This window comes from Perca flavescens, chromosome 23, assembly GCF_004354835.1.
Source record: "Perca flavescens isolate YP-PL-M2 chromosome 23, PFLA_1.0, whole genome shotgun sequence".
Lineage (NCBI taxonomy): Eukaryota > Metazoa > Chordata > Actinopteri > Perciformes > Percidae > Perca > Perca flavescens.
In genome coordinates, this window is record NC_041353.1 from 23,399,020 (window position 1) to 23,412,853 (window position 13,834).

General features: G+C 41.5%; 1 protein-coding gene across 2 annotated transcripts in view; it reads right to left on the reverse strand.

The window, feature by feature from the left end:
• slc41a2b (solute carrier family 41 member 2b) overlaps positions 1 to 13,834 on the reverse strand; it is a 46,981-nt gene that overhangs the window by 23,723 nt on the left and 9,424 nt on the right. For both annotated transcript variants that reach the window (XM_028570852.1, XM_028570853.1), the window contains exons 4-6: positions 11,521 to 11,592; positions 10,641 to 10,785; positions 10,263 to 10,409 (exon numbers count right to left, since the gene is read on the reverse strand). In XM_028570852.1, coding sequence (XP_028426653.1) covers positions 10,263 to 10,409; positions 10,641 to 10,785; positions 11,521 to 11,592 — 364 coding nt within the window. The remainder of the gene's footprint in view (positions 1 to 10,262; positions 10,410 to 10,640; positions 10,786 to 11,520; positions 11,593 to 13,834) is intronic.

Consider the following 13,834-nt stretch of genomic DNA (forward strand, 5'->3'; position numbering starts at 1 on the left):
AAGAGGTTTTAAAGGTCCATCTCTGTAGGGATCCTCTCCATAATGTGGCAAAATGAATCACTTTTAGAGGACCAAACTGACAATGCACATTTGCCCCATAGGGTTACATTGCAGCCTGGTCTGTTAGAGCATTTATGCTTAATAATGGACCAATTTCAGAGATTATTGTTTGTATCGGTTACTTACACAAAGAGAAAATAGGGTCCAGGTTAGGTAGCTACTGTTTAAGTGAGTCTCTCTCAACTCGCATGACATGAAGGTCTGCACCAAGCAATTTTCGCTGATTTCGGTTACGCTCTGGAGTGGAGTCACTATTTATTACTGGAATGGATATGAAATTAATGTATGTAGTATTGTAATTGAATTAAGTGATGTATTACTGAACATTAAATCATTTTTGCACAAATGACACGCTTTACTGAGAGACAATCCCCTCGCTAGGCTCTAAAATGCCAACATGCTGATGATTAGCAAGCATAATGTTTGCATGTTTACAATCTTCATTTAGCATATTAGCATGCTAAGATTAGCTTATTAGTGTAGGATTCTCGTAGGGTACAGATTTGATCATTGGCAAATTATCAAAGAGGTTTTATCAATATTAATAAAGTTATGAATATGGTTATTAATAACTTTATCAAATCGACAAACAATCAAAAACGGGGCACCACCCTGCAAGTCAGGGACCAATAATCAAACTGTGGAACAGTCTCATTCTGTGGTAATCCTTTAAAAAGGAATTAAAGGAAGGGGTGAATCCAAACACGGACCTGATTGACCAGCAATTATTACAACAAGTACACAAATAATCACAAGCAACTGCTAATTAAGCATAATAAGATTTATTAACGTCACAATTATCGGTGGCTAATCAATAATCCTTCACTAATAAACTCATATACCTTTTTACAATATCACAACCAAAAAACAAAGCAAAACAAAGCAGCATGTGTCATGGACACATCTGTGGGTGTGGGTGTGTGTGTGTGTGTGAGAGAGGAGGGGCATGTCGACATGTATTTCTAACACAAAACTACCCAAAATGGCTACTCCTGTGAGCTGCACAAAACTATTTGGCCTCAAGTGGGCGGTAGTGGTGCTGCGTGCACGAGGAGGGGCTGAAGAAGCCGGGGTTGCTAGGCAACGCAGCACGCGCGCTTAGTCGGTATGGTAGCTAGTTCCTGTGTTAGCTCTGTCCGAACGTAAGCAGACTCCACGTGTGAAGCTAGCCTGCAGCGTTAGCTCGGGAGCTCTGTGGCGGCTAGCCTGTGGGTGTGTGTGTGTGTGTAGAGAGAAGAAAGAGAAGAAGAATAAAGAAAAAAAGGGGGGCACTCTGATCTTTAGTTATCGATAATGACCCAGTTCCCCTCAGCCACTCAGGTCTGGGCTAACGTGTGGTTTAGGACAGACTGAGACTTTGTTTTGCTGAGGAGAACGTCACTATAACTAATTCAGTGACTAACAGCTGATTTTCGCGATTCTATCGCAGACAGTAACTAAACTCCTGAAAGGAGTGATTTAAGCAGGTAGCGATTACGGTTATACCCAGCTACTTAACACAACATAAATCAAAGAGTATAGTGATCAATTTATACATTCACAGCACAGATTAATAATCACATATGGACCAGTACATGATTAAATCAGATCACATTAATGGCAACAATGGTAGCGAACCCTTTGCTCATTAATAACAGAACAAAACGCACTAGTTCTAATATCTGCCCAGAACTGTGTAAGCCTCTTACTGTGTGCGTTGTTTGTCAGTTAAAACTCTTGCCAGAGTTTAACGATCCGTTTAAATCCCGAAGCAGAGGGACAAGACGTAATCCAGGTCGACCAAACAAGAAACAGGACGCCGTCCTTTTCTTGAATCCAGGCTGATTAAACCCGCTGCAGATGAGGGAATACTTCGGCCAGTATTTCCTCGGATCCCCTTTATATCAGACCGATATAAAGTTGTCCCAGCTCAAATCTCGACCAGCGAGGTGATGCTGGCTTACTAATCCGGACCAGTGCCTCCTTTCAGCAACCGGGGGTTACCGTGAAAAGCAAAGAAACACAAACGCGGACAGCTTTTATCCTTCCTCCGCCTCCTAGTGGCGGGGTGGTGCATTCAAGGACCCGGCGACCAATGGGAAAACTGCAACCTGGTCACAGGTGTGAAGCAGTTCTTTGTCTCACCACCAGTCTGCCTTGCCGTCCTCGTGTTTGAATGCACTTTCTCCATCTTGTGAAGTGGCGGCTCGTAGGAGTTCGGTGAAACTGGCTTTGGGATTCACATGTAGGCCAAGATCCTTTGTCTTGCCTCCCTTGTGTCTCACCAGTCAACTCAATCTGAGCCAAATCACTGTTTAACCAGCTTCTTGGTCCCCAACATTAGCAATACATGCAAAGTATGGCTCAGGCTGAAAGGAATGTCATTAGTTTTGAAGGTATGTGGGCCTAAACCAAAATACTGGACATATTACATTTCAACCTGATGATGGCGCTAGAGGACAAGTCAGGGGATCATGAAAGTTAGAAGGATACCTCGTCTAGGAACCGTGACTGCCTGAAGCAATACTTCCAAAAGTGACCGAGATAGTTCACTCAAAACCAGACATGTCAACTTCAGAATAGCACTAAATGAAAAGTCACCAAACGCATTTAACTTCATCCTTTATGGACCATCAATGTCTGTTAAAAAAATCCCATGGCAATTCGTGAAATAATTTTTTGATATTATGCTTTAATCTGGACCAAAGTGGTGGACCAACCTGCCACCCTTAAGGCCAGGCTAAACCGTTCAAACCATGAGCTGGTTGAACTAAAAAAAAAGGTGCTTGACTTTCTTTCCCATTTTTTTGAGCTTGAGGTAAACTAAAACTAACAAAAGGAAACACGACTTGCAGTCCCAGAAGCATTTGCTCCGTCGAACATTTACAGTAGATGCTGCAAATCCACCATTTGTGACAAATTCCTGTCCATACACAGCTTTCCTTAACATTGTGAGGTTCTCCATTTACAGTGGATACGGAAAAGTATTCACAGCGCTTCACTTTTTCAACATTTTGTTATGTTATAGCCTTATTCCAAAATGGATTAAATAAATTTTTTCCTCTAAATTCTACACATAATACCCCATAATGGCAACTTAAAAAAGTTTTTTGAGATTTTTGCAAATTTATTAAACATAAAATAACGAAGAAATCACTTGTACATAAGTATTCACAGCCTTTGCAATCAAGCTCAAAATTGAGCTCAGGTGCAATCTGTTTCCACTGATCATCCTTGAGATGTTTCTACAGCTTAATTGGAATCTAACTGTGGTAAATTCAGTTGATTGGACATGATTTGGAAAGGTCCACACCTGTCTATATAAGGGCCCACAGTTAACAGTGCATGTCAGACCACAAAACAAGCATGAAGTCGAAGGAATTGTCTGTAGACCTCCGAGACCGGATTGTCTCGATGCACAGATCTGGGGAAGGGTACAGAAACATTTCTGCTGCTTTAAAAAGGTCCCAATGAGCACAGTGGCCTCCATCATCCATAAATGGAAGAAATTTGGAACCACCAGGACTCTTCCTTGAGCTGGCCGTCCCTCTAAACTGAGCGATCGGGGGAGAAGGGCTTTAGTTAGGGAGGTGACCAATAACCCGATGGTCACTCTGACAGAGCTCCAGGGTTCCTCTGTGGAGATAGGAGAACCTTCCAGAAGGACGACCATTACTCCACCAATCAGGCCTGTATGGTAGAGTGGCCAGACAGAAGCCACTCCTTAGTAAAAGGCACATGGCAACCCGCTTCGAGTTTGCCAAAAGGCACCTGAAAGACTCTCAGACCATGAGAAACAAACAAAGTATTGATTAAAGGCTGTGAATACTTATGTACATATTATATTTTCGTTCTTAATTTCTAATAAATTTGCAAACATTTAAAAAAAACTTTTTTCATGTTGTCATTATGTGGTATTGTGTATAGAATTTTGACGAAAAAAAAGTAATTTAATTTATTTTGGAATAAGGCTGTAACATAATGAAATGTGGAAAAAGTGCTGTGAATACTTTCCATATGCACTGTAGGTTAAAGAAAAGTAGCTAGGAAAAGGGGAACGCTTCACACATTTAGCCTACCAGCTTAAGTGTCCAATCCACCTGAGCTGCGTAGTAGGTTTCAAATGTGAGGGGAAAGTGGAGCACCGAGATGAAATACACACAAACACAGGGAAGGTCTCGCTCACTTTCTCTCTACAACTGTACCTCTTTGTTTAAACTACAATATGGCACAACACAACTATTTTTGAAAGAGTAATTAGGGTAAAGCACCTGCTTAGAGCAAACCACCAGATGTTTCCAGGAGGATCCTGTTCCAAGCAGTAAATAACAGTCATTACGGAAACAGTCCCAGATTTATTATCTCCATGGTCTGGTAGCTGGAGAACAGAAATGGCCCAATGTTCAGTTCAGGGTATTAATGGGCTATAGCAGACCTTCAGTCCCAAAAACGCTGAGAAAGATATACTTGAGGCACACATTTGAGAGGGGAGCCTTTTTTTCCCCAAATCAATCCACCTCCCTCTGAAGCAAGGGTCACTACATTGACATTAAATTGACATGCACAGAGTTGAGCTGACACTCCGATTAAGGTCGTCAACAGGTTTACATGAACCTCTGCCACCCTGCCATTGAGTTGTCCTGCTGCCGGGAATAAACCAAATGAACTAACAATTGATATTCCTGTCCATCTCTGGTGGAATAAATTCCGCTAAAACGCTCTGCCAGGAAAAAGAATGGTGCGGCTGCCAACTCTCAACTCTCTCTTTTAGCTGAGAAATGGCAAGATGCTGCTAATGCACGGGAAAGAATGGGGATTTTAATATTGAAGTACTGCTAGCTACCCTGCTTTGTGATGACAGAAGTGCATCCGAAGCCAAGCATGAGTTTGCATATGTAAAAACTACCAGTGAGATGAGTGAGACGTTTCTCCGCCCAGGAATCCTGTTCACGGGGTTAACTATGCACCTGAAGCAGGATTTTTCAAACTTTTTAACAGTACGGGCCCTAGCTTGCACCCAGGGCGCAGCGCAAAGCCCGACGCAAGTGTCTTTGCTAGTTTAAGACCGACGCAGTTGTCAGTTTCCCGTCCAGCGTTCACGTCATTCAAATAGCAAAACGCGCCTGGCTTTTAAAGGGAATGGGAAATAATACTGATTGCTTTATTGCATGTTACGCCCAAAACACACCTATGATTAATTAAGACAACTAAGTACAACCCTTTAGTGAACTTTCTCCTGATTTGTGTCAGAATGTCTGTGACATATGCGGCTTGAAAAAAGGGTCCAGTATTTATCTATATAATCTGTGTTCTCTTTCACTTCTCCCATTAGACTCTAAGAAGGCTGCCAATGCTACTGCTTTCTCGTAGCCGTTTCAGATGTGGTTCTGACAAACATGTAGCTAATTTCCCTCAGTGCCCTGCAGCCAAGGCAACGTGTTGTAAGTTGAACACTTTGCATGCGTTTGCTGCTCACTCAAAACCAGTGATGTGTATGAGATAGAGCTGTCTACACTGACTGTGCTGTACTTGAGAGACCCTTGTCAGGACATCCGCTTCCGTTGCCAATGAGCTTAGACTAGTTGTGGATACAGGCTCTGCAGTGTCCATTTTGCCACACCACATCTACGATAAGTCCCGCCTACTAGTCAGCTGGTGACCTACACAAGGAAAATAACTCCTGTGCTTGGATGCATACACGTCACAGTGAGTAGAGGAGTTATGACCTCCTCATCCACGTGCTCTTTCACATGGCTGCCTTAATAAACATCAAGGCAATACTGTCCGACCTCCGTCCACTGCTCCTCCTGGTCCTGTGTTGACTTCAGACTCTACACCTGCATTCTGCATCCCTGCTGCTCCTTACATCGGATGTGCACACAGCTTTGTAGCCTGGAAATCCAGACCCAAATCCCAGTAATGAGTAATGAAATCTGAGTAATGAAAACTATGAGTAATGAAAATGGCCCAACTCGAGAGGCGGCACCAAGCATGCATTTGAAAATATCACTGCACGCAATTGGATAACACTACGACCAATGTTTACTGACTGATTTCGGACTTGGACGTCGCAGCGCTGTAGTCATCTGTTTAGCTCGCCTCTGGCCCGCCTATATCAGATACACCGATGTGATTGGTGCAGCTCGGCTCCAAGGGCATAGTTAATGAGCATCATTGCTCATTGCCAGAGTGTGCTCTCGTGAGAACTCCAGAATTCCAGGGTAACAGCTTTGTGCATCAGGTGAAAATCAACCATATTGTCAAACTTGTACGTCAAAAAAACTATGACCACTGCCTTTTGCTGTAAGGGCTTCTGTCTCAGCGGAACTGGATCGCTTGTTTGCAAACTTACAAGGTGCAAAGGTGTTCTCTTCAATTGATCTGGCTAATGCATATTACCAGCTGCCCCTCTATGAAGATAGCTGAGACCTCACAGCATGAGGGGCTTTTCAGATACTGTAGGGCCTACTACTCTAACGTTTAGAGAATACACTCCGGACATGCTGCTATAGTCCCCTAAAGAGGTGTGGCAGTCGTGAAACCCACATGACGTAGATACAGGAAATTATTTTGAGTTGGGGCTGCTCGGTTCTCAAACCCATAAAGTTTTAAAAGTGATGGCCATGAAATACATCTGTAATATCGTTAAATTACCCAGCACACTCACTTGTTTCTATGTTGAGATACCATTCAAAGACAACTTTCAAACATAGCTCCCACTTTGTAACACCATACAGTATTTTTGTTCGAAAATTGCTACTTTAAAGTGGTCTGGTAAATATATTAGCACACAAACTTTAATCCAGACATGTAACTCTGGAGCTGTTCAGCTTTCTGGCACTTTTTTTTCAGGCACAGCCTTGTGCCAGTTTATGGCTGACCATAATGATGTGGTGAATTTAAAAAAGAATACTAAAAAACATGGGAGGATAATGTCCCCTCTCTTTGTAATTGTGGGCAATTTGTCATAACAAATGGATGTGTGTATATGACTCCCATTCTGCAGGTGTAAATGTAGTCAGTTTCTCAGTATTTGAGTCTAGACCCAGCCATATTTTTTTTTACTCAATACTAGCCATTCCTTCCTTTTTTGTCTACATGATGGTTTAAATTCTCTCATGGACTGCCCTGAAATGGCCCAGTGTTGCCACATTCACACAAACACACAACTGTGCACGCTCACAGGCTTTGGCCCCATTTCTTGGTGGTGCTGCTTTTATGTATTGTTGAGCCCTCTCAGTGAAGCTCTCTCTAACAATCCTGTTTGTTAAAAACACTTCATGAATAAACTTGACTGCGCTCGACCTGGCTCCTGCAGCTACTGCAGTCTCGCTGGTGTCTCATCTCTACTCCTCAACATTAGAAGCATTAGAGCCATTAAAAGTGCAGTAGGTAAGACTTTTAAAAGTAACGTTCTGTCATATCTGCTGAAACTGACCCTATGTTCCAGTAGAACTACATGAAGCAGGTCATTTAAAAAAAATCCAGCTCCTCTGGCACCACCTACAGCCTGTAGTGGTATTTGTAAAAATCCACCGCTCCCTGTTCAGATGCACCAATCAGGGCAGGGGGGGGTGTGTCTAACTGCGTGTCAATTACTGCTCATGCACACGCATTCATTCTCCCTTGTGGGGGGAGGGGCTTAGGAGACCGTTTTGGGCTTTAGTAGAAAGGGGGGGAGGGACTGAGAAGTTGTTGACGTTCACATTTTTTGGCTAAGTCCTAAATCTTCACAATCCTACCTACGGCACCTTTAAGTTCTCATCGGCATAGGTAATCATTAGGGGTGGAGGATCGAAAAATCTTATGTATCTATATGTATGTATTTTTTTAAATCGATTCTTTTCCCTAGAATCAATTTTTGTAATTTCTTTTTTGTACCAATGATTGACCTAAATATTTTCTGTTTATACAGTACAGCCGACGGCGACTACATCATCATCTGTTTTTGGCATAAGGAAAAGCAGAAAAATGCTGAAAATCCATGTTATGTTCTTCTTTACAAAGTAAATAAATGTCAGACTGACTGACTGACTGACTGTGATGTGCATTCTTCTTAGAAAACCATTCGTTTTTAGAAATGTCTCACGATATAGTGTATTTTTCAACTTTTGTTTTTGTTAAAGAAGGAAAGGAAAATGTCAACACTAAATACTATTGAATCGCAATCCTTCTAGAATCGCATTATATGACAAATCGCAATACAAATCGAAACCCACGTATCATAAAATAAATTAATCGGGACAAAAAGCATATCGTCCCAGCCCTAGTAATTGTCGGATTTATACTCTGTTTAGCTGATAGTTAAACTGACCATTAGTTCCACTTTAGCAGGAAAGTGTCGGCGTGGCTGGGCTCGAGAACAACAGAGCCACTGTCCTAAGAGTGACACAGCCAGACAGCCTCACTGCACTGCACTGTCATGGAAATATGAAATCTGAAGTGTGTTTAATACATTTAGCTCACAGCGCTGAATTGTTCCCTTTCACTGTGGTGAAACATCTGTGTCATACAATTAGACCAGACAGGATTAGTTAATATCAGGAGTCTTTCCAAGAGAAAACAGGTCCCAGTGTACGCTGTGTTAAGTGAGACAAGGTGGTGCAACGGAGGTCTGGGTGTGACATGAATTAAACATGTGGAATGTGTGGTGGTGGGAGGGGAAAGAGACGGTCTGTTCTGCAACTAAAGAGCGAGGCAGGAAGGACCTCTACTGGCCGACAGAGGGAAGTGTCTCACTACAAAAGCCACCGCAGAAAGCAAAGATGTGGGCTCTACAAACATTTCTAACAGAGAGAAGATTGACCAAATGAAGTGATTGTAAATGAGTTCTGTGTTACTTCAATCTAGGGCTGCACCTTACGATTATTTTAATTGTCAATTAGTTGTTTGGTCTATAAAATGTCATAACATTGTGATAGATGTGGATCAGTGTTTCCCAAAAAGCCCAAGATGACGTCCTCAAATGTCTTGTTTTGTCCACAACTCAAAGATATTCAGTTTACTGTCACAGAGGAGAGAGGAAACTAGAACATATCACCAAGTTATTGTTTAATATTTTTTTTCTTTTTTTCTGCCAAAACTTGAAATAGGTCTAAAATATATACATAAACATGAGTCCAACATATTATCAGCAAAAATAAATCAGCCTATTTGTGATTTATTTATTTATAAAATAACATGGATGACATGCAAATTTGCCTTGTAGGTACGGCAGCCACTAAGCATCCACAGACAGGTAAGCTTAAGGATTAACGGTCCTACATGTATGTTTAACATTAAAACATCATGTATGAATATATTAACCCTTGTGTTGTCTTCCTGTCGACCTGCAACTTTCAGTTTTTCTGGGTCAAAATTTGAAATTAAATATGTCAACGTTTAGGTGGAGTTTTTCCAACGTTTGTGTCACTTTTTCAAATTTTTTTTGTAGAATTTTTTCTGTGCTTTTGAAGCTTTTTTCCACCTTTTTCAACGTTCTTTTATCTTTTTTTTTTCAAATGCTATAAAAATTTAATAAAACACGCAAATTCGATGAAAGTAGCGAACCCATCATTTATTTTACTTGTGAAGAGTAATGGTTGTAAGGAACCATCCACGTTTCTTTGTTTTTTCGACAATTTGTTTGAAAGAAACTCAAATTTCTGATATAGAAACTTTTTTTAAACAGGAGGGTTAATATGTCAATTATTATTGTAATACCTTAGTATTCTATGCACAATAATAAAAAGTATGTGTAGAGGCTTTAGGCCACCCTACACGTTATTGTATAGGCCCAGTTTAATATGCAACTTAAGTTTAGACAAAAGAAAGTAAGGGGTCCCTGCTCCATGTCTCTTTCAGCTAAGGGGTCATTCCCTCCAATATCGCGAATCACATCGCAGTATCAGTCAAAATAACTGCAATTAGATATCTTCCTCATATCGTGCAGTGCTACTTACAAGGAGCTCATTATTATGAACATTATTAGTCCAGACTGTAACCCGACCTTGTATATCATAAATAATTTTACTCACTTATCTGGGAACTGATACGGACATGCTCTTGAGGGAGGCCTTACCCTCCAGCCTCAGCTTTTCAGGTGGTCTCGATCTGGTTGGATTGGCCCGTTGGCAGTTTTAACACCAGCACAAAAACATGCAGACTGTTGGCTCATTGGACATTGTTAGCCACTCCTGATGTACTTATATAGCGGTTTCTAAAAGGAGTAACTGTTCACCTACCTAGGCACTTGTAGAGGCCTTGGCTTATCCCGGCCAGGATCGCCAAGGTAATGAGGTCCCCGAAACTGGCGGCAATGGGTGTGGCTACATTGTCTGGGTTGATGCCCGTCTTCTTGGAACCCACAATTACACCCACCATGATGATACCTGAACGAAAAGGGTCAGCGGTCATCACGTAACTGGTGTGCCCTTCAGACATCATTACACAACCAGTCTGTCAGAGAGACATACCTGTTTTTTAAAATGCATGTGAGATTAGGAATAAAGACTGTTTGGGAAGGGAACAGAAGTGACCCAGTTTCTCCAGTCACAGTATTAACAGCTTATTTTAAACTGGGGTACTCAGCTGTCACTGTGTGTGTGTGTTTGTGTGTTTACCCTGCAGCAGGGAGGCTATAAAGGCCGTGGCCACGCTGCTGGAGCAGAGCAGCACAGCGTGGCTCATCTGGAACTTCCCTTCCGGGATCCAACCGAGAACCACGGCTGCTACGGCAGCCAGGAAACCCACCACGGTGGCCTGAACCTGGAGGAGAGAGAGAGAGAGAGAGAAAGAGAGAGAGAGAGAGAGAGAGAGAGAGAGAGAGAGAGAGAGAGAGAGAGAGCGAGAGATGGAGTGCTCTTTCACTAGAGTAGAGAAAACAACGCAAACTGTGTGTGCAAAAACAGTGCTTACAGGATTAGCAGGAGGTTAGGTAATGTTCCATATAAACAGGACTGTGGTAATACTGTGAGTAACATCATGTCCAGGTAGATTTTCTTCCTGTTAACCAGCGTGTTATTGCGGGACATGTCAGACAAACAGTCCATGAAAACACAGTGACATTGCACGTGTTGTGCGGTGTTTATTTAGTGTGTGGGTAGATGATTAGCAGGAGCATGTACGCAGTCTTACACAGACAGAGATAAATAAGACAGCAATCTAAATCCAAAAAAGGACCACCATTGGTAGTCAGCGGCAATGTGTATCAAGAATATTACAGACCATAGAACATCCATAGTGTCATATAAATAGGACAGTATGCAGGTGAGACTGTGTGCCTATGTTAAATATAATTCAATTACATTCTTTTAATGGCCAAATGTGGAACACAAATCAGTAGAGGCATTCGGTTGGAAAAGGAAAATGCGTATTTAAATTTAAGCTAATCAAAACAATTCAAACAATCATTGCAGTATTGATTCATTGTCAATGAAAAGGGCAATAATGGCTGTTCATGCATGTACAGTAAATAGTTTAGGTCTAAACTGTGCGTGTTACCTGCTTCAGTGCCAGGTTGCCTATGATTAGATTCCACTTCTCTATGGGAGAATCCATCTTGCCCACATTCACCTGTGTTTTGAGGTAGAACAGAATGAAGAAAAACAATTAGTAACATTCTGTGGGTTTTCGATGACTGCCTGTGAATATGCCAGAGCCCCATGAAAAGCCTGTAGCATTTTATGCACTAGTAGAGTGCCCGTTTGGAACGGGCTGATTGCTTGGCCTGTCCAATTGCTGCTTAAAGCTATTTTTCAGAACTATTGTACCCCAAAATTACTTTATTAATTTGTTTTTTGTTTCAATGTACCCTTTGAGGGACATGCACAGAATTTGTTTATTATCTGTAATAATATAATAATTATCCTGTTCACTTGTATTATTATATCCGACGTATTTACTCCTTGTTGCTGTTTACATGTATGTTTGTTCTTATGCTTTTGCAACGCAGATGTATTTTTTTTGTCATGCCAATAAAGCAACATGAAATTGAAAAAAAATATTGAAAGATTGAGAGAGACAGCGAGAGAGAGAGAGAGAGAGAGAGAGAGAGAGAGAGAGAGAAAAAGGTGGAAGGTAATGGAATAAGGGAAGATTTTGTTAAACTAGATGTTAGTTTTGTCCCTAAGAGTCTTTTTGAGACACCAGTGAGGAGTGTCAGCTCCCGCTGAGCTCTGCTGTCCGTTTTGACACAGCAGTGTGAATGTGGAGCGTGTATGCCAAGAGCCGGGGGCCGGGGGCCGACAGGACGAGTGCTGTGTCACTTCTTCAGATTTTTGTTCCTACTGTGCAAGAGTCTGAGTAGTGGAGACAAACACAGAGCCGTGGACACACAGGTTCCGCTGAACAAGTGCTTTGTGCACTTGTGGACAGGACGGTAGTACAGGGTTTCTGCAGGTCTCACCATGTCAAATTTGAGACTTTTTTAAGCTCATTATGAACTCAATTTAAAACCTATATCACAACATTAAAAAAAAGAAAAGGAAGTCTAGTCACAAAATGAATTACTTTTTTGCATAAAAGCAGAAGGCTTCCAATACGCTGTTAGTAACCAAGTCCTAAATTCAGTTATTTACTAAGCGTTAGAATGAGCATTAGACGTAGGACAATTAAGACCGGTTTACAATTATTTAAGACCTAGAACGCAATACTTCAGTGAATTTAAGACTTTTTAAAGTCTAAAATTGTGATTTTTATACTTTAGACTTGTTTAGACCCCACGAAAACCCCTTGTAGTAACACAGGTTTATGACTTTTTTTTAATTTGACTAAAAGCAAAACCTCAATTATTTCTGAGCAAATTAATTCTACAGCAACATTTGGAATTGTTACAGCTCTAATTACAACATTACGGCACAAATCTTTTTATTTATTTTTTAGCACCTGCTACGTGAAAAGTCTCTGTAAAGAAGAGTTTTTATCGCGTGTCTCTAAGACGTGTCAAGTTAGACAGCCAAACACTAACATTTTCAGATCTTGGTAGAAGCATGCTGCATGCTTATTGGCTCACTCACTCTGATGAGATTTACTACTTAGGGATTGAAATTGGTTATTGAATGACAAGGCATTTTTCAACACTAAGGATGCAATTCGTTCGCTGCCTAAAAAGTATCAAATTCGGTACCCGGCCCTATTTATGACGCAGTTTCATGGGAAATCACGAGCTGCAAATGAATGCACGCTCGATCAGGCAAACCTGTTTCTTTCCTCACTGCTCTTGCCTTGTTATACTGTTTGCTAAGGGAGATCTGAAGTGGAGCAGTACATTCGACATCCTGATTGCAGCAGCCCGTCCCACCTCCGTCTACAGGAAATCACCCCTCACTCTGCTACATCAGCAAATTCCTCCACTTATTCCTAATCCGCAAAGCTCGTACACCAAAATGCCTTCAATATGCTGCTAAATAATTCTTGCATTAAACTTTCCATAGTAATAACAATGTTTTCCCCCAGTGTATTGCCAGCCTAAGATGACCGCCGCCAGGCCTAAGCCACTGGGTATTCTTTTTTAATGTATTTTAAAGTGCTCATATTATGCTTTTTGGCTTTTTCCCCTTACCTTTATTGTGTTATATATCTTTTTTGATCATGTTACAGGTTTACAAAGTGAAAAAGCCTAAAGTCCCCCCCAAAGGGATTTACCATCTCCAACAGAAAACACTGTTCACCAACTGCTCCAAACAGCTCTACTGTAGTCCAGCCTTTACTTCAGAGACAAACGTGGTCACTTTGTAACAAACGTTATAATGCTCGCCTAGCTGCTAGCATGGCACGCCCTCATACTCTGCTTCTGACTGGCTAGTAGTCCTTACCT